The sequence below is a fragment of the Lagopus muta genome, chromosome 16 (genome assembly GCF_023343835.1).
Source record: "Lagopus muta isolate bLagMut1 chromosome 16, bLagMut1 primary, whole genome shotgun sequence".
In the NCBI taxonomy this organism is placed as follows: domain Eukaryota; kingdom Metazoa; phylum Chordata; class Aves; order Galliformes; family Phasianidae; genus Lagopus; species Lagopus muta.
In genome coordinates, this window is record NC_064448.1 from 7496622 (window position 1) to 7519527 (window position 22906).

At 39.6% G+C, this 22906-nt stretch overlaps 1 protein-coding gene and 4 non-coding genes across 11 annotated transcripts in view; all 5 read right to left on the minus strand.

The window, feature by feature from the left end:
- Positions 1 to 1830: 1830 nt before the first annotated feature.
- On the minus strand, positions 1831 to 1925 carry LOC125701507 (small nucleolar SNORD12/SNORD106). Its single transcript, XR_007380265.1, has one exon. It is a non-coding gene; the product is annotated as a small nucleolar SNORD12/SNORD106 (small nucleolar RNA).
- A 533-nt stretch (positions 1926 to 2458) lies between these two features.
- On the minus strand, positions 2459 to 2550 carry LOC125701505 (small nucleolar SNORD12/SNORD106). Its single transcript, XR_007380263.1, has one exon. It is a non-coding gene; the product is annotated as a small nucleolar SNORD12/SNORD106 (small nucleolar RNA).
- An 897-nt stretch (positions 2551 to 3447) lies between these two features.
- Positions 3448 to 3539, minus strand: LOC125701504 (small nucleolar SNORD12/SNORD106). The gene has a single exon (XR_007380262.1). It is a non-coding gene; the product is annotated as a small nucleolar SNORD12/SNORD106 (small nucleolar RNA).
- A 945-nt stretch (positions 3540 to 4484) lies between these two features.
- LOC125701506 (small nucleolar SNORD12/SNORD106) lies at positions 4485 to 4576 on the minus strand. The gene has a single exon (XR_007380264.1). It is a non-coding gene; the product is annotated as a small nucleolar SNORD12/SNORD106 (small nucleolar RNA).
- A 6377-nt stretch (positions 4577 to 10953) lies between these two features.
- The window catches only part of STAU1 (staufen double-stranded RNA binding protein 1), a 28947-nt gene continuing 16994 nt past the window's right edge, over positions 10954 to 22906 (minus strand). The window contains exons 8-17 of one of the 7 annotated variants that reach the window (XM_048962683.1): positions 20435 to 20533; positions 18891 to 19103; positions 18214 to 18357; positions 17254 to 17400; positions 16416 to 16488; positions 15792 to 16111; positions 14956 to 15078; positions 13376 to 13461; positions 13236 to 13283; positions 10954 to 12718 (exon numbers count right to left, since the gene is read on the minus strand). In XM_048962683.1, the coding sequence (XP_048818640.1) occupies positions 12631 to 12718; positions 13236 to 13283; positions 13376 to 13461; positions 14956 to 15078; positions 15792 to 16111; positions 16416 to 16488; positions 17254 to 17400; positions 18214 to 18357; positions 18891 to 19103; positions 20435 to 20533 (1341 nt within the window). In that variant the 3' untranslated portion in view covers positions 10954 to 12630. Of the gene's footprint in view, positions 12719 to 13235; positions 13284 to 13375; positions 13462 to 14955; positions 15079 to 15791; positions 16112 to 16415; positions 16489 to 17253; positions 17401 to 18213; positions 18358 to 18890; positions 19122 to 20434; positions 20534 to 22906 lie in introns of all 7 variants that reach the window. The other 6 variants (XM_048962682.1, XM_048962687.1, XM_048962686.1 and 3 more) reach the window with 6 other exon arrangements.

Here is a 22906-nt window from a genome sequence, read left to right on the forward strand (position 1 = left end):
GCCAATAGTCTCTAACCAGTGGTAGACATTTCTGTAGCTGATCACACTGCACAAGGGAGATAACCAAATCTTTACAGAAGCTGGTATCTGCTTCACTTCCTTCCTAATTGCTGTTAACTCTCTGAAAGAATCATGTATGGAAGATTTTACAAAGTTACTGTGACCTACTTACCTGGAACATGATATCCTACATCTTTTTAGGCCAGCTACTTCCAGCGCACTATAGTTTCCTAGGGAATGTCAGCAGCTACAAATCTCAGTTAAGCACCTTCTTCTTTAGAGTATGTGAGGAGTAGCTTTCTTGCCATGAGACCATGACCCTTTCTCCTTAACTGAGGCAGAAACAGTTCAATGGAGAGTCACCCCAGATACACACTATCACCACCTGCCTCCAGAAACCAACAACTAGGGCATACAGAAATTGGCTGTTAAAGATATGGAAGACAATTTCATTCAACAGTTGAGTTCATACTGTACTCAGATTTATTAAAAAAACTCTCCTTGTACACAAGACCATCATATATGACAACAGCTTTTTCAGGCTTCTTTTAATGTCAAGTAACATTAGTTGTCAGCTGGTGAATACAGCCCTTGCAGACAAAAATCATCCAGTTACGTAGAACATGCAGCAAATTCCAGAATCCATTATGATTAAATACATCATATGAAGGCAAAAAACACAACACCTGCCATCTGTGAGTTGGCAAGACCAAGAGAAAAGACACAAAAAGTTGTTTCAGTGATATGGATGTTGTAGTGTGTACAAGGATCACAGGCAGCAGCATGGAGAGAAACATCATTAGCAGAAGACAGCCTTCACCTAGTTCTTTGAATAACAGCAAATCCTGAAGCCTCCTGAGAGATCTACTCAACCTGTCAAGAAAATATCCAACATCACGTCAGTTCACCCCACATCAAACAGCAAAAATACAACTTTCAAATCTCACCCCCAAAATTCTTTAAGATGGTAAGGGTTGTTCTGCAGTCACAATAACTGCTGTACTGCCAGGCACTCCAAATAGGACACACTCTTAGAAAAAAAATTTGGGGAATTTCATAGTATTTGATAAAAGTCTGGGGAACTGAGCAGAGGGTGCCACAGTACTAATTTGATCAGCTCTGCCATCTGACACAGATCACTCATACTCCTTTAGAATTCTAGTGTGCTTTACAGAAAGGTCACATTTGTGCTCTCCAGTTACAGGCTATTGAGGAGACTTCAGTCTCCCTCAGAGCTGGAACAGCTGAACATGGGTTACACAAACAGCAAGATCAGGCTGCAGCTGAATGAAGCCAGCAGCAAGTGTTTACTCAATGAAGCAAAATTCTCTTATGCACATATGATCCCTTACAGAAGCAAAGGAAGAAAAAAAAAACACCAGAAGCAATCTCTCTCTGCACAACAGAAATTTGTTGAAAGTTGACATTTATCCACTTATAAGGCATGGAGAATATCTCATTCACAAGTAAAATAAATCCACAACAAAGGTTCTCTAACTTCATATGCAGCACTTCATTTTAACACTACTGAAGAGACAAAATGGAAAAAAAAAATAATCTATGTTTATGCCCTTTTAAGTTAAATTTAAACTTGTCAAAGCTCTCTGCCATTTCTGTTGCTGGCTATCTTCTGAAAGCCCAAATCCTTTCACTTTCAGTCTCTTAGACTTTATGCATGTCAAATAATGTAATGCAATCAGTATTACTAAGATATGCGCAGACAGCACCCTCCAGTTGTTTGCCCTCTTGAGCATGCAGCACACACAAATTCCCTGCCTATAGGCATGAAGCCTCAATACAGAACCAAATGACAAACTGAAGAATCTTGCATCTGTGGAATCAGACAAATCTGGCTTAAATGTAAGTTTGTATCAGCATTGCCGATCTGATGGGGAAAAAAGTTTGAAGTCATCATATACCACAGAATGACAGATGCTCTTCAGCTTAATGTTGAGACAAATTTTTAAAAGGCATTCAGGTCCATAATAACCAAGAGGGCACAACACCCTGCACAAAAATGATACTAGAAATCAACATTTTAACAGGTGTAAATTTTCAGGTAAACTAGTAAAAAGTGTTTTCGTCACCGCTGCTTCCAGCTTATTGTCTACCTGCAGTGTGTACCCTGCTCACTGCCTCACTTGCTACCTCAAACATGCTGTAAGGGGACAAAGGTAATGCACAGAGGGTTCATGCTACAATGCTCAAGTCTACCTATTTATCAAGTCTCCAGGGAAACAACTTACCTTTGCTCCTCTATCGAAAGTGGAAATGCAAAGCAGAGAAAGCCAAGGGCAACTGCAGTTGTCTCACAACTGATCCACTGCAGGCTACAGCCGCCTCATTAGATCTCCAGCAGGCCCAACATCCCTCTGCCTTCACAGAGGCCTAGGAGTGAAAACCAAAGATCTGTTAGCATTGAACCCCGTGAAGCTGTGGGACACGACAGCTTTTTCCTGCTGGTGCATCAGACAAGATCTGGCTAGAGTGATGAGTAATCAACACTGTCGCTCTGATGGGGAAAAAAGTTCAGTCATCACCTACACCAGCAGGTCCAAGGAGTTACATAGCCACCCACATTAGCCATGCAATGCTCTCACCTACTGTGACAGGTTCAGAGAATGGTGAACTAATGGCAGAAGCAGTAAAGCCATGCATGCATACAGCCCCACTGAACACTAATTTAAAACCCCCTCGACACTTCCTCAAGCTGGCTAGCACTCAAACCTCAAACTCAACAGCCTCTCTTCCTAAGGGATCCCATGTTAGGACAGTGCCCATAGCATACTACAGCAGCTGCTCTGAGCAGACTACCTCCATGTCTCCAGGCAGAATGACCTTACAATGAGTTCTATGAGCACAATTTATCTAACAAAAAAAAAAAAAAAAAAAAAAAATGGGATGCAGCTATATACATACTAGTCTGCTCCAGCTAAGCCTGCTGGTACAAAGTTAACGATCCCTTGCTACACTGCTTTCTGATCACTAGTCACACCTGCCACTTTTGGCATGATGGAACATGAGTGACATGAGGCACAAAGGCTCCTGTTGCAATGCTGCTGCACAAGTAAACCCTGTGTACTTTCATCTCTGAGCATTAGGCTATGTATTACAAATTATATAAAGGAAGTCTTCAAAGACAATAATTTGACAAAACATTTTGGAAGACTTTTTTTTTTTTTTAACTAAAGTTTGTTTGTTTGTTTTACTAATCAACAACAGAAGCCTTGCAAACTTGCTATTCTTACCTGTTAAAGGTTCATGCACAGTGGTACAAGCCAGGAAAACTGCCTTCATCACACAGCTGACCCACTGCTGGCTACAGCCATCTCATCAGGTCTCCAGCAGGCCCAATGCCTTTCTGCCTTCACAGAGGCCTAGGAGTAAAACCAAAGGAACATTTAGCATTGAGCCACACAAGGCTGTGGAAGACAGCAGCTCTTCTCTGCTGGTGTATCAGACAAGATCTGGCTAGAGTGATGAGTAATCAACACTGTCGCTCTGATGGGGAAAAAAGTTCAGTCATCACCTACACCAGCAGGTCCCTAGAGTGACACAGCCATACTCCCATCCTAGGTGCATCCATAGAGTCTGCATACTTAAACGAATCCTTCCCCAGAAAGAGCTAGCTGATTTGCCTGCTCAACAGGCTCATGGCACAGGGGAAGCACTGGAGTGCACCGAAAAATGATAAAACAGGCTTCTGCAGTACAGCACAAGACAGCTAACGCAAACTTAACACAGAAGGGCAGCCAGAGATAACAGCTTTTACACTTCTGCAGTACAACCTCTACAGCCACGAGACATTTCTGCCCAAACAATGCAAGGGCAGAAGGCTGCACATGCAGCTGTGAATGCCGGGCAGTTGCCAAACACTAAGACACAGGAAAGGGCCACGGACACCGCAGGCCCCATCCCATGAGCACTACCGCATACCTACCAGCAAGCGGCAGAGTAGAGAAGTGCCGGACCAGCCTGGTCTGCCTGAAGAAGGCACAGCTCCGCCCATGGGCTCCCTTGTGCCAGCAGCTCCGAACAGCAGCTTCCACGTGTGTGCACGGGCTGGCCGAGCCCCAGCGCCACGCCGTCCTGCCAAGGACACAGCGGTAACCCGCGATCCGACCCGAGGTGCTCGTTAATCGGCATCCTAGACCTGACACCTTGCGTGTAACCGCAGCAACACGAGGCCCACGTTACAATGCTTCTGCACGGCCTAAACTGCTTCCAGCTCTACAAAACCTAGGCTAATGTTCGCACCTAGTCTCTGGAGATAATAATGCGGCAAAACATCATGAAAAACAGACCAGGAAGTCCCTTAAAACTGGCATAGTTACTTAAAACTCGGATATTTAAAGGACTTAGGAATCTCACCATGGCGGAGCGAGGCGGGCAGCTGCAGCCGTCCATCACACAGGGCCTGGGAAGAAAACAAAGGAACAGTGAGCACGGATCACGCAGGATGAGGGACAACGCAGCGCTTCCCTGCTGGTGCATCAGACAAGACCTAGCTAGACTGAGGAGTAATCGGCACTGTCGCTCTGATGGGGAAAAAAGTTCAGTCATCACCTACACCAGCAGGGCCCGGGAGGGGCAGGGCTGCGCGGCCACAGCAACTCAGCACAGCGATGCGCAGGGATACGGGACGGAGGTCGAGGGAGGGGGGCTGCAAAGCCAGGTGCTCCTTCACCGGGGAAGAAAAAAGGCGGCAGGGAAATCCAGCCGAGAGCTGGACGCGCTATGAAGAAACCAAGCGCAACACCCGAACTAAGCGAGCCAACTCCCCCCCCCCCCCCCCGAACAGCACAGAACCTCCACTCACCTCCCAGCGACGCAGCAAGAGGCCGCTGGGCCGCACGCACCGCGCTTTATGCGCCGCCTGGGCCCGCCCCGGCCCGCCCGCGCGGAGGGCGGGATCCGCCGCCATGTCGGGCGGTGCTTTCAGCTCTGAGGTTTCCGTGCGCGCCTCCGCGCTGGTGGAGCATGGGGCGCGTGGCGGGCTGTGCTGAATGGGAGGCGGCCGCCATTTCGCGGTGCGGCTGAGGCAGCGCGAGGGGCCCCGCGAGGCCGGGCGCCTCCGGCAGGGGGTCGCTGTTGTGCCCGCTCATCCTCACGGCGAGAAGTGAGGAGAGAGGAGGCTGCCCGTCTGCCTTGCTTCCGTGCCTTTAATATTTTACAAGGCAGGAGAGGCCCAGGAATGTTAATTGGGCGCGTGCTGCGCGCACCCCGTGCTTCTGGCATCGATCCATCTTATAAATTATTCTCGTTCGTTTCTTCTTGAAAAGAAAAAAACAACAAGGCTCAGGGATGTTCAGCAACTTGCCAAAGCAAACGACGGATTAATCACAGCAGCACTTGTTTTGTGCTTAGGTTGCCTTCGATACGCAAATTACTTCACATTAAACATTTTACCACTAAGTAACAGAGCGAAGGGTTGCAAAGAACTGTGCTTTGTAACCCAGCCAAAGCCGCACGTGGCGATCCTGCAGCTATAAAATGACCTGCGCAATGAGATGTGAGCCCAGCACCTGTATCTGGTGAGGACGAGCCCCGTACCAGCCCTGAATTCACACAGAAGGTATTTTTCCCCGACCTACACTCAATGTGAATGGATCAGCTAGTTTGCCAAGGCTCTTCCTGAGTGCCTCAGGAAGCTACAAGATGTTTTAAACACTCAGAAACAAATGGGCCTGTCTTGCTTTATTCATCTTGTCTATTATTATTTACTGACATCCATATGGTGTTTGTACTTAAGCCTTGCAGTGTGTTTGGTATAACAGTATATATAATTCAACTACCATTAAAATATTCTTTCCAAATAAAATGTGTTTGTAAGCAGTTAATTCCAGAAAGCATCTTATGAAGTGGGTCTCATGGAAAAAATTTCAATCCCATTAATCCAAGTTCCAGAACATGAAGAGATGAAAAGGCAGTCCAGTGGAGGACATTTTAAGATTATAGGGAGAACTAATCTTGTTACACTGCAAACCCATGTCACATATACAACTCAACAAGAACTGTAAATGGGACCCAGCTGAATTTTAGCAAGAGATCCTTTTGCACATTAAAGTTCTTGTGCTTTTGTTTTTTTTTCCTTGCTACAGACTGCCATGGGTTTTCCTCCAAAAATGACATAAACGGATCACAGCCACGTTGTAACTGAAGCAGGAACCTCAGACCTGTTGGCAGTAACAGATTTGGAGGTCAGTAGCTATTGATCACCAGACACAAAACAAAACACTCATACAGAGAAATGGCAGTGTTGATTTTCTTATGTCCGCAAGCCTTTCCAAAGATATAATCATTGCAGCCATGCAGGGCTGGGTTTAATGCTGATTTAATGCATCTATTTCGGGTTCAGCCTTAAAATTGATCAAAACATTTTAGTTTTTCCAAGCTCAGATAAGTCATTTAGAAAGTGTCAACAGCTTGTTAGATGAGTAACTGCCTTGTTAACAGCTGTGCACTGAGGACATAATTTCTACTGATGTACAATACCAGTAACATTTTGCAAAATTTTTGGCTAAATTCTAAAGAAAATGTTTTTTGAGGAAAAAGGTAGCTTTGATGGCTTACAGATTACTCTCTTTTATTATTAGCAAATTAATTTTACATAGGCATTGATAAGACACTGCTCTGTCGTAACAAGATGGAGCAATGGACCAATATGGTATCAACTTGAAAGTAACTTTAGAGAAGGGTGTGAACATTTTTATCATGCAAAAGTAACTGAGCGTTGCTCCATTTACATGGGACAAACTTCTCAACTGCAATGTTGAAAGACTGTGCAGGAATACGTTACAATACTTTTCAACTCACACAGTACGAGAGGAAGCACAACACAGCCAGCTAAGAATGCTTAGAAGAGACAATTATTTAAATGTATTTAACTTCTGTGAATGTGATGTAGCACATTTCCTTCAAGTTTCTATCCCCTTTAGGAATCAAAGTAACTCAGTGGCTCAACATTTTAGCATATAAGCACTTCAGTATGCACTCAGCAATCTTTAAAAGGGACTAGACAAACGTTTTATGCAAATACAGTGGCAGTTTGTAGGGAAGTTATACTGAATCTCTTTTACAACAAACTACTGATGGATTTACTTTTTCAGTGATACTTTCATTTCCCAATTGTTTTTTCTTGGCAAGAGCTAAATAGCCTTCTCTCCATAAAAACCAATCTGCTGTGTAAAAACTACAATGAAAGCAATACTTAGCAGTCAGGCCACAAGATACATCTTTACTGTGATGTACTTTGTAGCAATTTTAAAATTTCAAGAACAGCAACTTCAGAGATTGTACCCATGTTAAAATGGGGAATAGGAGATTGCACCTATAGAGATGCTCAGTTGTACCCAAACAGCTTTCGCATTTAGACTTAGCCATGAAAAATGTCAGAGGTTTTGTCCCTTTAGCACAGAGCCAAGTTTGCCTTCTTAAGGAGCATATCTTCTCTAAAAAATAAAAATAACAACAAAAAAAGTAATGAAACAATGGTAGTTTAGGATGACAGTATTGATAGCACATTCTGTCAAGGATATTTTTGGCATAAATAAATTAAGACATTCAAAATCTGAAACACTGTCTCTTAGCAGATTGCTAAAATACTGTGAAATTGGAAGTAGGAGAGGAAATACAGTTTAAAAGTGCTATTTTCATTTCTAGTCGAATACGCTTTGTTTCATTAGGATGCTGCTAGCAGTACAAAAAATAATTTATTTTGTCTGAGAATAAAATAAACTCTTGGGTAAGTAAAATTCACCATCTGTATGCTCTTAATGCAGTTCTAATCCAGAGAGATTAAATGAACATCCTAGAGATTTTGCTTTAACAACTTGTGTTCCCTAACCTCCTTTCACAGGATGTTCAGGTTCTTGTTCAGAAGTTCTTGAGTATTAAGTAAGTGTATAAATCCAAGCAGGAGGTAATGGAAAGCAATACAGCATGTTGCAGTCAAGAGATTAAGCTGAGTATTTTCAGACTGGTAACTACCTCTGGACCGTATTTCTTAATCTGAAGCCCTTAAGGAAGCTTTTACACTGATACACACTTGTTCTGTTTATCTGCAGATTCAAAATAAAAGCACCAAACAATTATGTGGCTGCTTCACAAAACAAGATTGCATCAAATGGTACGCAAACATCCTGCCCCTTCCTGAACTTAGGCACTTCTGCAGCCTTCACCATTTGTCTTTATACATTATTACACGAGAACAAAAATCCTACTTTAAACTTTGACAAACAAGTTAGAACAGAATTTTGGTTTGATCCTTAAATAATACAGTAATTGCAACGGAATCCCAAGTACATCTAAATTTAACTCCAATGTACATTAATAAAATGAATGCTCTCAATCCTCTGGGCAAATAACTGCCCTACTAGTGGCAGATCTCCTGGCTGAGTCCATTCAGGCAGGATTTATCCTAAGAAAGCACCAGCCTTCCAATTGAAGTCCAACTGAGACAAGGTGAACCAGTATAAGAGCTTCAGTGATAGCGCTGTCACTGCAACTAGAACTAAGTGTGAAACAAAATGCCATTCTAAACACTATTTGAAATATGGGACTGCATTTTAATATCATGGAAAAAACATGTATCCCAGTAAATCCACACTGCTGCTCATTATGTGGGCACACTGTGGCTACCTACAGGTCAGCATTCTCCAAAATAAATTTTGCAGATTCTTCTTTTTTGCAAGATCCATCACCATTAGTTTCAGTGTGGAAGTCATGAAAAATTGTTTCTCATCCTTTGGGAAGTGAGGGTTTCCTAATAACAGATAAAATAATTTGCTTTAAAATAATTCCCTGAAATGAATTTAGTTATTCCCCTTTACGCATTGCACTTTTTCAGCTCATGAATAACAAACTGACCCATTGAAGAAAGCAAATAATACTTCCTGAATGAACTTTGGCTATCCAATTACCCACCTTATACACCATGTTGAGAGTCCAAGTTGTTATTAAAATAGGAAACTCAGACAGCAATCATTAAGCCCAGTAACACAGCACTGGAAAAGGCTTCACTTTGTTAAGTTTTGTAGGCAGCACATCTACAAAGCCAATTCTCAGGTTCTTATACAGGACATTGAAATGGGACATTTGACTGCATTTCTCCAACAAACAGTGGCATGGTATCACTCTTGACAAGATCCACTAAAAGTGCAGCACTTGACAAAAGCAGAGAAGCACTTTAAGAAAAGCAATGTAAAAGCTGCTAGACATTAGAACTGGCTTAAGGCTTTGACATTTTAGAAAGCAGTAATAAGTGCTTTCCTTCCAATACCAGAAAATAACAACTTGAAGACTAGAGTCCATCCAAGCCAAGGAGTACTGGCAGATAGGACTTTTCCTTTGGTGAAGGAAAACGTACTGCCTACTCTCTCTAGTCTCTGCTGCTATTATTTATAACCTGAACAACTAGAAAATTAACATAAAAATACTTCCAAAATCTTTCTGAAAATCCCAAGCTGCTACTTTACAGTTCGTGTGCTCTGTATTTCCTTTTGAAAGTAGGATGGATAGGCATTAAAAAGATCTAAAAAGGCTTAAGTGGACTGAAATTCAGTGGCTTTTTCTGCCACACCATACTCCTATCATTCAATGACCTGTCCCTTTGGGAATCAGGATTGAATCACCTTCTTCCACCTCAAAGCAGCAGCTTCAAAGCAGCTCCACTTGCAGAACACCAGCTCTATGAAAGGCTGGAATAATAATGTCATAAATTCTGAAAAGAAACAAGGTCACTGTATCAATTGTTAGCATAATAGTTACAAGAGTGATGTACCATACTATGTACTTTGTTTTCTTTATTGCCCTTTAGAAATGGTAATTTTAAAGGGAAGTTCTCTATACAACTAAAGGAGTGCAGAATTTCACAGTTTACTAAATATACAGCAGATTCTGGGACAGCAAGAACAGTAGAGTCATACTGCCAAATATTTTGGGAGAAACACGGGGAAACATGCATTCATTTATGAAAGAAGTTGGTCATAATTTAAGTAGAGTCAAATAAGATAACAGGGAGGAAATCGGATGGAGGGAAAACAATATTAGCCAGTTAAGATCTGAATATGACAAGGTTGTTTTAGAACAGACCTTATACATTTTTTGTTTTGTAATGGGATCATTAATGAAAGGTAAGACTGCAAGTGTGGCACTGAGCCCAAGCTAATGTAGACTGATGATCACATTCTGAAGCTCCAGCTCACTCTGTTGCAGTCAAAAGATTTTATAAAGACTGGAAAGTGAACGTAGTAAGATTTATTATTTCAAAGATTATTATTTTGAAGAAAGAATCCAAAGATGTGTCTTTTCAGACAGCACTTTGCTAGTACTCAGAAATGTGTACTTTATACCAACACTAGCCTGTTAGATTACTGCAGTCAGGGTATTTCTTATCTACCTCAGTTTCTGTTCTTATTTTTTATATTTCTCTTCTTTGTGGAACATCCTGTAGTGTCAGCTGAACTAAAGTGTAATATAAAGCCTTTCCATTACGTATGGTAAGCAATCATTCTTATCAGCACTTGCTGCTTGGAGCACAGAGGAGTCAACAGAAAAAAAAGTGACCATAGTGCTCTAGAAAAAACCCCACACTTATTTAGAACTCACTTGTGTTACCTAGAATCCACACATGGCCATGAATTCTTCCATCACGTGGCTCTTACTATAAGGTCTTTCACAAAAAGAACCTTCTCTTAGACAGCACCTCTATGATCATTGATGCATTTATGAGCACTGAAATAGAGACACCTGTGGCAAAGTACCTTAAAATTCACAGGAAACAGCATTATCAACAAATGACTTACAAAAAGCCAGAAGATCCATTCAAAGAGAAAACTAAGTAGCAGCAGATAGGTGCAGGGAGACCATCTACACTGCTATCGATGTGATATTTGTTTCCCAGTTTTGTTTGATAAATAGCTTACAAGTTGTAAGAATTTGCAATACAAAGCCTCAGCCTAGCAAGTTTCTTTTAATTTTTCAATGTACATCATTTAGTTCTACAAATGTTAAAAAAAAAAACAAAACCTTTACAATGTTTTTTGCGCTTATAATGATCAAAACCAACTTGATTCCATCAAATTTGGTATGCAGTTAATGTAGCCCAATTGCTTTTGATAATGCAAATAAAAAAGGCTGAGACATTTAGCTCAGAGTTACATGTGCAGTAACTGCTTTCTACGATGAGTTACTATACACACTGCATATAAGAAGTGTTGCTACAGATTACCAGTTAAGTACACATGAACATAGTTCACATCCAAATGACACACTGCCATGGGTCAGCCCACAGTGCCAATTTCTGTTGCTAGAGGGAAAGTTTCGTTTCATTTTTTAAAGCACTACTTCCCCAGAATTACTAAGTGCAAGGCAAAGTTATGACTCAAATTACAAGCAAACGAGGAAACTTGAAACTAGAGAAAAATCATTCCAACCTGTTGCACCAGGCTTCCTGTCATAATCACAAGGTTAGTTTAAGCTCCCATGAATACAGTTGCACTAATACACTGTGGCACAAATTACAAGATGTACCTACATTACTTTTGAATCTCCTCGACCTTGCCAATTTTTCACATTCTCCACATCACTAAATAGCAGTTATTTATATGTTGTTGATAATCATTGTACAGTTACGCCATAGCTTTACAATACCGCCCGGACTATATCACAAGCATTACAAATCCTATAGAAAAGCAGCCCCTGTAGTGGCATACAAGAATAAATTAACCCCCAAAAAAATTTAGTATTACCATTTATTGGTGACAAACACTACGTTTTACTTACATTCCATGGGGAGAAAAAATTCCAGCGTAAACAATGAACTGAAGCAGTACTTAACTTGCAAGGCTATCGTGCTTTACCTGGACCATATGCAAATACTTTATTGCACACAGTTCAGTGCGCAATAACACAACATCAAAAGCAACACAGTTTATATATAAACATAGGTAATTTTTTTCAGCCCTACATGGAGATGTAATTAAACAGTATAAAGCACTCAAGGAAAATCAATCTGCGGTTTTTATACATTGAGATCATATCCTGTAATGCAGTGAGCTGTGTGCCATCTACACACACAATCCTTAAAACACAGATCAGAGATCACTTGAAGTCACGTTGCATTCAAGTTCCCATACCCCTACTCAACGAAACTAGAAATTAACCAAATATGATCGAAGTTTAAAATTCCTGAAGTGTAATAATTCATTCAACCGTTGGATAATTACACCAGGTTTGAGAAAATTCTGGACTTCTTAAAAATGGTGGGCACACAATTGGTTTGCAGAGAAACTTGCTATTTCAATAAAAACAAAATAACCACATACATGGATATGATCTTCCCAAGTTAGTTCACAGATAACATGTCAGTCTCAGAAGACAAAGTTTCTAAACTGTGCTATTGTTCTAGATACAATTAAGAAACTTTTAAATGAAAAATTTATAGTGTCATTTCAATCAAAACAACATAATGAAACTAAAAATTTATCACTGTTTGAAGAAAAAGCAACAGTTATGATTTAGACACTACAGTAGGTTGTAAAGACTGTAGCACTCTAAAACAGGTTACATTAATAGGAAGCATTTGATTTTCTCTGGTGCTTTCATGTTTGGGTCCAGTCAAAAGCCTTTTTAGGCAGTGCTGTCCAGTGTTTGTCCCAAAGTGTTTGAGTTAGCCGGTTTGAGAAGAGGATCACTTTCCATTTCTTGTTTCACACATCTACGAATGAGGAAACATCTGTTACTTATGAGATAAAACACCACTTCCACTAACAAAACACTTCTAAATCTGATACAAAGGATTTGAGGTGCAGATGACAATCTGCTTACATGCAACTGGCCTCAATTTTTAATCAATCAGTACTTTGCTGATTCAACTATTTTGGTAGTTTGTTATCTAAATTACAGAACAAAAAGCCACTTTTTTTCTGCTAAAAGACAAATTTACAAATCACCCTCCCTCTTCCCCTCCCACCATTTCTTCTGTGAGCAAGCTGTGAAATCTAAACAGAGATTACAATTTACACACAGGGAATTTCTAGAGGCTGCTCTAATACTTAAATCCACAGGAAAACATCACACTATTTACAAACACATGTAACTACGTAACAAGCAGAGATATCACAGTCAAAATTCCTGTGTATCACAGCCATCACATTTTATCCACTTGCTGTAACATGAAGCTTAATAACTTGCATTTGACACGTGAAAATTACAAGCTGGATCATAAAACCTACCCTCTCGTCCTTCTCAGCAAGGTAACAGCCCTTGGTATTTTAACTTCTCTGGCAAAGAAAAAAACCCTCATGTTTTATTTGTTTATCTTAGGGTTACATGTTTCCAATAATACAAGGGAAAGTCAATGGGTCACACTCACACAGACATTGGTCCATTTCCTGTTCTTGGCATCTCTGTGGTTTGTTGGTCCAGCTCAGACAGCAACTTCAAAATGTTCAATGCAGCCTAAAGAAAATAAGTAACATTCAACAACTTGAGTTCATTTCATTTGTTTAGTGAAGTGGGGACTGGGACTCAAAGTAAGCATTCTAATTTTGGCAGTATATTTTTTAAGGATCAGAATTACGGCAGAAAATATTAAATGGTGTAGAATTTCATCTTACTACAATAAACAAGAGAATGGTACAGTGGCTAGAGGATCCCCATAGCATTTGTTTTAGCAACAGGGAAACATCAGTTCAGCAGTACTATTAATATCATGGCAAAAGACAAAATTAATAATGGCTCCAACTGTACAGGACTCGGGTAAGGACCTTAAAATACACAGAATCAAAAAGTCCTCCACAGAATAAGAAAAAAAAGACAAAAATATCAAAGACAGACAAACAGGGCACACAACCACATACAGAAGTACATTTTGTTAATGTGGCACAGCTTATGCAGAAGTTACTTCCTTTAAGAATTGAAAAGATTTTTCAGTGTTGTTCAATTTCAGGTACACCTCTTCAAAACACCCTATTAGTTATGGCACGTGCTTTAGCGAAAGCTGAACATCTGAACATGGGAATGCTCTCACATCTACCAAATCACAGTGGTTAAGCTTGAATGCTGCTGTCCTTTTGCCTTCACCTACTACACTGACTTGCGTGCTTAGTCTTCCAGGAGCTCTTTTACAGCAGGATATAGAGATAGGCATCAAATCTCAGTGACAAAGCTCAAAGAGATCTCTAACAAAATACAGCTATTATAAAATTACTGGAAAAAACATTGAGTCTAAAAATCAGTCAAATCAGTTTTCTTACATGTATTTACATATTACAAACTCTTACCTTAGTCTGTCACCACTAGACACCAAAGGAAATAATCTTCTTCCAAGTTACAGTAGTCTGTGTACATATGGCTAACAATAGGTAATGTCTTTTATAGCAGATCACTTAAAATTCAATCTCTAGAAGACTTATTCTTTCACAGAACATATTTCAGCTACTGTGAATAAGACAACCTTATTCATAAATGGATTTTAGCAGATTTAGAGTGTCTTCTGCTATTTAATGGCTTATTGCATTTCGTTCCCTTTTGGGTTCCACTCCAGCAGAAAATTTGGTAATAATATAAATCTAAGAATTATCATTTCAAATAAGATATCAGCCCATTCCATTAAGAAAAATTAAAAAAAAGTTATGTGCTTTTGTGTTTTAGAAGTTCCTTTTTATACGTTTTCTTCAAAATGTGTTCAGGGCCCATAATACCGAGATAAAAAATGTACTTCCTGTAAAACAAAATTATTAGCGTATATTAAGCATGTCAAAGGTTACTTAAATTAGATGCTGATATTATTCATCAGTTATTTTAGCAACCTGTGATGTATTTGACGAAAATAGTCCGGGAATTGTACAGCATTTAATTATTATCCAGCAGCAACAAAATCCTGTTCTATCTGCTGCATCCCACAGCTCACTGAAGACAAAAAAGAAAGCGTTTCAGTAAGATTCATCATACCATATCGTGACAAGATTCTACATCCTTCCCAATTCCATGGCTGATCAGTGGTGGCTGAGAGGAACAGTTTATAAGAGACACAAACTCATTCTTGTTATTTTTTGGAAAGTCTTTATATTCAACCTAAAGAAAAGAGAATTATTTAGTTCTTCTCAGTTAACCGAGTATGAGCAATAATACATTATAACTGCTAAAGATTATATGCCTAAACATATGAAGCCAAACTCTACTCATTATCTGCCAGCCAGCAGAACCATTTACTTCTGAGTTTTACTTCCGTTGTAATAACAATTTTGAGTAATCACAAGAACTCTGAAGCCTTCTGAATTACAATTACTACATAATGATTATTTCTAGGATTTTTATTCTGCTCACTGCTACCTGAATTTTTTCCTGTTACACTTTTTGATGGAGCTCTTATTATTAAGAAAAATATCAATAAAGCATCAATATAGGAAATTAAATGCGATTCTAATGAAAGGGACTAACCCTAAATAAATGCACAGTTTATGGCAGCATCAATTTTTCAGAAAAACTGATTTCAGACCAGCCAAGTACTAATCCACATTATGTTCCCACATCATGACAGTTTTCAGAAAACACTACTTTCATTTTTGTTCTTCTCAGAGGCCTACACACCAGCACCGAATTGAGCCTCAGAATTAGTATATAATGCATATTTAACAACAAAATTAACAAAAAAAAAGTAGAACTCAGTATATTTTGTAGATAAAGTGTTTACATGAACATCAGTCAACAGCAGAACTAAAATGCTTTAAAACAACTTATGTCAGTTTTGATAGCCCTGGAAGAACTCTTGGAAACTGAACATTTACCTGGATTCCTTGAACATTGGAAAGATAGTCCAGCTGTTCAGAGGGCCTGGTAAGTGGTCCGTGGGGCACATGGCCTGATGAGTTGTTATTTTTTAATATGGTCTCAGCAGTAGGAGAAGTACCACCATACAATAGCTCTCTAGCAATCATTGCTGTTACAGTAGCCTTGGCAGGATTTGGGGCTGCCCTATTGAATTCTTTGGTGTGGTGTCCTTGACTGGCTCCTACAGCCTGTGCAACCTCAGGGACCATGGGAAGAATTCCAGCGGGAAGCTGCTGATGACTGAGATAAGGCATCCTAAACTCGTCTTCTTTATTACCTGAGGAGAAGAAAGGTACCACCAATGCAGAGCTTGCTTATTGCAACTCTTCCTCCAAACCTGGAACATTAACCCCGGCTGACAGAAATCGCATTACATTTCCAGGGAATCTGCTCCCATCAGGTGAGGGCTCTATACCAGAGAAACTTTCTCCTAAGTCAAAGAGACTGATCTCTCCTCTCCCTACCTTTTCCTCACACAGAAATTGTCCCAGCACTTCTATTTATTATAGCATGTTAAATAATGCTTTTGAAGGGACTGAGAAATGCATGGAGGCCGTGCTTCTTTCAGTAATGTTACTTACTAGTTGAAGTCTCTTCAGAACCCGGCTCAAAGAAAGTTACTTTTCTTCCATCACCTGGTTTCTTCACTGGTGTCTTAAAAATAAAGAAACGAGCTCAAACAATTTTAAAGGTAAAAGCTTTTTTCCCCTCCAGCGTTAAAGTTTTCAAAATGTATAGAGTCTGACTTGTCAAAATGTTACTGAAGAATTATTATTCAAATAACTCTACTCTCATATACTTATAAAGAAAAGACAAGTTCAGTGATTCTTATTGAACGAATAAAGCCATTTACATCTACTGAAGTGCTATTAGGAATACAGCTATTGAGAACTAGATCCCATAATCAGCCATTTAAAACGACGTTCATACTGCTGGTAACAATATGAATGCATTGGAAACAAGTGGACACATACATGAAAAAGAGAAAACAAGACTTGCTATTTTAACTTCACATCTGCTGAATCAATAGACAAGAATGCAAGGCTCTTTCCATGCTAGGAGACTAAAGAGAATAAAAAACTATTGCTAACTTGTGACTGAAATTACTAATAAAGCTACCCACAGATTCCAATACACAACATACCCTGCATGTTTGCCAGTTTCTAAGACCAAATGCATCAATCAAATATTCGCATACTGAACCATTCCCTGGAAAATACATTCATTCAGTCTTCTAATGAGACTTTGATTTGTTTGCAAAATTGAATCCTTGATGTATCCAAAATACAGTTGTTTAGAGAAGTCACCTCAACAGAATGGCTTCCTGACCACTGGAGAAGGCATGGCTTTACTATACCTCTACTGTCTTGCAAAGCTGCTACTGTTTACACTCTGCATTCAGTATTCGAAGAATATTACCTTCTCTTCTGTCTTTAATGCTGGTTTTGGAGGCTGAGGTTGAGGGATTTTGAAACCTAAAATTTCCAACATATTTTCAGCTGCATTGCGTTTAGCAACCTTTTTGTTTGTGCCCATTCCTTCAGCTGTGTGTACACCAACTTTCACCTGGACAGAAGAGGAAGAAAGAGAAGTAAAATCCTAAGCTTAGGATTGAATCTTAGGATTCACTGTTCACCTGTATCTTCAATACAGCAAGAGTCACAAGATAGTTCAAATTATTATTCTAAGCAACAATTAATCCGTTATTTATCATCTTCAATCACTGCCCTCCAAGCACAAAATAACAAACAGAAATAGCATAATCAGTTGTATTTCATCATCACATGTTGGCACCAGCCTAAATGCTCAAAACTGGCATCACAGTGGATACAATTTCTCAAGCTGAAGTTAACCATTTAGCAATTTTTCCTAACATACTGGAAAGGAACTGATTTTTCTGCTTTTTCCAGAATATAAGAGAGGGCTGGGAGACATAATTATTAGAGCCTAGCAGATAGTCAACATCAAAAAACTACTGCACTATTGGAATTTGCAATAAAGAATGCAGAAATCATTGTACTCCAAGGCAACACACAAGAAATCTTGGGAAGGAAGAAATGAAGAATTATTTCGTTCATGTTTAATGAATCCTATGTTGTAAAACTATAAAAAGCTTTAAATACAGTAGGAAGGCACAGGCAGACTTCTGCTGTCCTATGCTTTTTTGTTTTTTAAACATGATTCAGATCACTTTTCTTGAACCACTGCCTCCCTTGGGTGGAATCTACTAATATTTCTGTAATAAATTCAGTGCAAATTTGGCTGTAATCCTACCCATCATCATGCTCTGAATACAATAAGCCAACAACAAAAAAAGAAAGAAAAAAGAAAAGAAACATCACAGCCAAACAACTAAATTTCTCAATTCAGCAAACAAACCTGCATGACGAATTCCCTGCGTCTTGGAAGACCGCGTTCTGTGATGAGCATGTACTCTGGTTCCTTCTCTTTCTTGGCCTGCTGTATCTGGGCAAGTCTGCTAATGGGATTCATGCCTTGACCATATTCTGGACTTGTTTGCAGCTATACAAAAAAATGTTCAGGAAATAAGCCAAAATTAGAGAACATTTGAGTCAAGAAAACTGAGCCACTGAACTCATTTCCTGAAATAGAAACAAACTAAAACCAAAATTTCTTAATGAAATACCATTGCAGTCATGGAGAAACACCCAATTTATTTGGCTCTGCTGTCATAGCTGACCGTATAGAACCTACCACTGGAAATACTTTCAGAGATTCAAATCATATGGTGGAAAGGACAGGCTTGCAGGAGAATTTGTAGAAGGTAAAAATCATGCAAAACCCCACACTAATGACTGAAAGTCAGAGCTTGTTTTTCTGGTATCATTCATTCTTTCACATTGGATTCTCCTTCATTCTGAATTTATTACAATCTGTTGTAAAAATATTGATGGAACTCCATTGCTCCCAGTGGGAGCAAAATATTCTTTTCCAGCACCACAATGATGATGAATGTTACGCAATCTAAGTGTGTTTGTAACTGACTAGGAAATGTCTCTCGCATGATGATTTACAGCAGTTACATTGTCTCTTACCTTCACTATTGATTTTGTTTTCTTTTTGATTCGTGGCTTCATTTTCTCAACCGTAGGAAGGGGTGGCAATTTTTTCAGTTCTTCTAGGACTGCTATTGCAGCGTTTTTCTTTGAGATCTTCTTGCTCTTTCCTTCACCTTCACCCATGAATTCTCCAACCGACACCTTGGTTACAAAGCTCTTCATATGGGGAGGACCACTTTCCTTGGTCACCTGTTTCAGAGGGAAAAACTGAGTGAAAGCGTGATAAACACTTATTAAAAATGGTACAGCACATTGTTTATAGCAAAATTCTCTCAAGCACTATGGATAAAGAGATTTCAAATTTTGATAAAATTCATGAAGTGCCTATGTAAATCATCCTCTAATAACATAATCCCACCCAAATAAATACATGTTTTAGAAGACCAGATGCAGTAACCCACAAACATTATTTACATATTCCAGTCATTAACCCATCTTACTTATTTACTCCTTCAAAATGACTGTTCTATTTCATTGTCAACTTCCATGCAGATAACACCTCATACATTAGGTTACAGTAACAGAACATCACTGAGAAAGCCATTATTTGGGATCCAGTAATTTGACTTAGAAATCAGTAGTTCTGGAAACATTTAAGTGCTAGCTGCTTACTACAGAGTTAGTCTTAACTCCATTCCCAACAAATCATACTTCAAGACACTCAGAGTCAAAAAATAAAAACGAATTGAGAGCTTCCACCCACAACTGGCTTTTTGTGACAGTACATTTTTACTGGTGATGTTCATGCCAATCTGTAATAACTGGAAGATTCATATGAAATTTCATAATACAGTTTAAAAAGCAATTTAGTTACACACAATTACATTTTCTTACAGTAAGCATTCATATAATTGATTGAAATGTTATTCTGCCAGCTCAGGAAGGCAACACAAATTAATATTTTGGTGCAATTAAGACGCTCCTATCGAAGCTACTGATTTAAGGTAATTAAATGATCAAGGAGGGGCAAAGAGGCAGCAAGCAGCCAGGCCAAAGGGAAAGGAAAGTAAGATGCACATGAGGTACCTCATGGCAAGAAAGGAAACCTATCTGAGATTCTGCAACTTGCGGGTAGTCCACATCAGTGCTCAGTTAAGAAAATACTTCCATAAATAAGCTCCTTCAGAGCAAGTTACAACTCTTCTGCCTTGACTTTGTGCTTCAGTGTTCTAATCTTTAATATGGGGTTGTGTTTCGTTTTGTTGTTGTTGTTGTTTTTATACTATAATGCTGTTTTTAAAAAAAAAAAAACTTGGAAAAGATTGCACAGACAACCACAGCATAGCTGTTCACTCATGCTATGATTTTAGTGCATGACTTGGTGAACAGCTGGATTTCTTTGGTCACTTAACCTTACGAACTCTGAGACAACTGGGGTGACTGTCAAAAAATGAACAAGTACTCACAACTAACAAGGCATGTTAAAGTCAGTTGTTTGGGTTACCTAGAAAAGACTCTACTTCATGTGTAGCCTTAATTTTCTAATGAAAACAGATCTAGAGCTTGTAAAATAAACATACCTCAAAATTCACAGGCAAGTTCCTTTTAAGTGCAATCTCAAAAACTTGGCTTATTTCAGATTTATTGAGATTTTCATCATCTGGTTCTTTTCCGTTAACCTAAAAGAAGCATACTCTATTTAAAATAAAGATCCTATTAAATTGAATTTGATTAATCCAACCAGTTTATTGAACTCTCAAATTGTTTAACTTTTACTGCCATTTTACATGAATGTGCAAAAATGCAGCACACGCACTACAGACCTGAAATTTAGGAAGCTCTTTTAAGGTGATGGGTAAAAGCTAGCATACCTCCTTATTTTCATGTGCTCATGATAGGAGAAAAGCTATAAATGGAATATGGGCCAATAGATTTAAAATCTATCTACAGAACAAGAAATTGAAGTGTTAAATGAACTGCTTTCCAAATGGAAGTACCTTTATGAAATACAGTTTTCATATGCTGATTGGACATTTGTACCAAAAGTACTAAGACAGTATCAGATAAGAGAAAGGCCAGAAGAAAAAAAATGAAGATTCTGAGAATGGGACCAATGTGAGTAAAGGATGACTTATCAGACCCCGGCACAGACCTGTCATTCAACATGTTCTCTTGCCAGTTCTTCATCTATGAATTTTTCTAATCATCTGAGGAGCATGCCATCAGAAACTTGCCTTAAATCAAATACATTTCTGATATCTTACAGAATCACAGAATTGTAGGGGTTGGAAGGGACCTCTAGAGATCATTGAATCCAACCCCCCTGCCAAAGCAGGTTCCCTACAGCACAGGTCGGCATCCAGGCAGGTCTTGAACATCTCCAGAGAAGGAGACTCCACCACCTCCCTGGGCAGCCTGTTCCAGTGCTCCGTCACCTCACTGTAAAGAAGTTCTTGCGCATGTTTGTGTGGAACTTCCTATGCTGCAGTTTCTGGCTGTTTCCCCTTGTCCTGTCTCCACACACTGCTGAGAAGAATCTGGCCTCACCACTCTGCCCCCCACACCTTAGATATTTATAGACCTGGATCAGGTCCCCTCTCAGTCTCCTTTTCTCAAGGCTGAACAGACCCAGTTCACTCAGCCTTTCCTCATAGCAGAGATGCTCCAGGCCCTTCACCATCTTCGTGGCCCTCCGCTGGACTCTTCCCAAGAGATCCCTGTCTTTTTTGTACTGGGGAGCCCAGAACTGGACGCAGTACTCCAGATGAGGTCTTACCAGGGCAGAGTAGAGGGGGAAGATCACCTCCCTCGACCTGCTGGCCACGCTCTTTTTAATGCACCCCAGGATGCCATTGGCCTTTTTGGCCACAAGGGCACACTGCTGGCTCATGGCCAACCTGTCATCCACCAGGACACCCAGGTCCCTTTCCGCAGAGCTCCTCTCCAGCAGCTCATCCCCCAACCTGTACCAGTGCATGGAATTTTTCCTCTCTAGACGCAGCTAGAATACAGCTTAGATGCAGCTAGATACAGCTTGCTAGAAGGAGAGCAGTGCCAGGTGGATTTCACCTACAGGCACTTCTATGCATCTCCCAATAAAATTTTGATTGTGATTCCATAAATGTCTTCACTGATGTTGGTATCAACATGAACTAATAGGCATGGTAACAGCAACAGAGAAATGCCAACACTAAGTGTTCAGCAGTGATATAGGAAAGATTATGATAAAGATGAATAGCAACAATTACACCAATTACATTATACTGCAATACTGGTTGTGCAACCAGCTAACAAAAATGATTTAAATATTTTATTGAAGCAGCAGAAATATGCTAGAGAGCTTGAGTGATTAAATCTAGTTTTGATGGTAGCAAGCATCCTCAGTATCTGTTACTAACAAGTTAGATCAGAACACAAAGACATTTATGTTCAATTCCCATCATTTAAGGAAGCCTTTTCCAATCTAAATAAAATACATACACTCCTTCCTGGCATGCCAGCAGACTTTAGGTTGTTCCTATGATAACATCTAATATTTCTGATCTTCCAATACACGGAGCAACCTTCAGGTCTGTGAAAACCAAGACCACATGATGGCACCACTCCCATAGGAGTAAAGCACGCTGCAGCACACAAGAAATGTGCAGGCAGTACCTAAGTTCCAAGAATCACACACAACATCTCAGCAGGAGGCACAGTGCAGGTGAAAGATTGACTATTGGTGCCAAAAATCTCCATCATCGTATTCTAAAATCCATTTCAAATGCAAGTGGTAGGTTAAAAATGAATAGCATCATAATCCCAGAAAAAGTATTTGAACTCATAAGGCCTTATTTTATCAGGGTGTGTTACAGCACATTATTGCCAGCATCGATAAGAATGACGTGTCACTGACTTTACTATAAAAACATTTGCACAACCACTTTCATTACAAACATTCTTCCCTTCCTTGCAATCCCAGATACATTCAATCTTATGAAATTCCCACATTTTTCCTTGCCAAGATGACCAGAGCCTCTCTTCATTGGATTATTTTTCCATTTAAAATACTT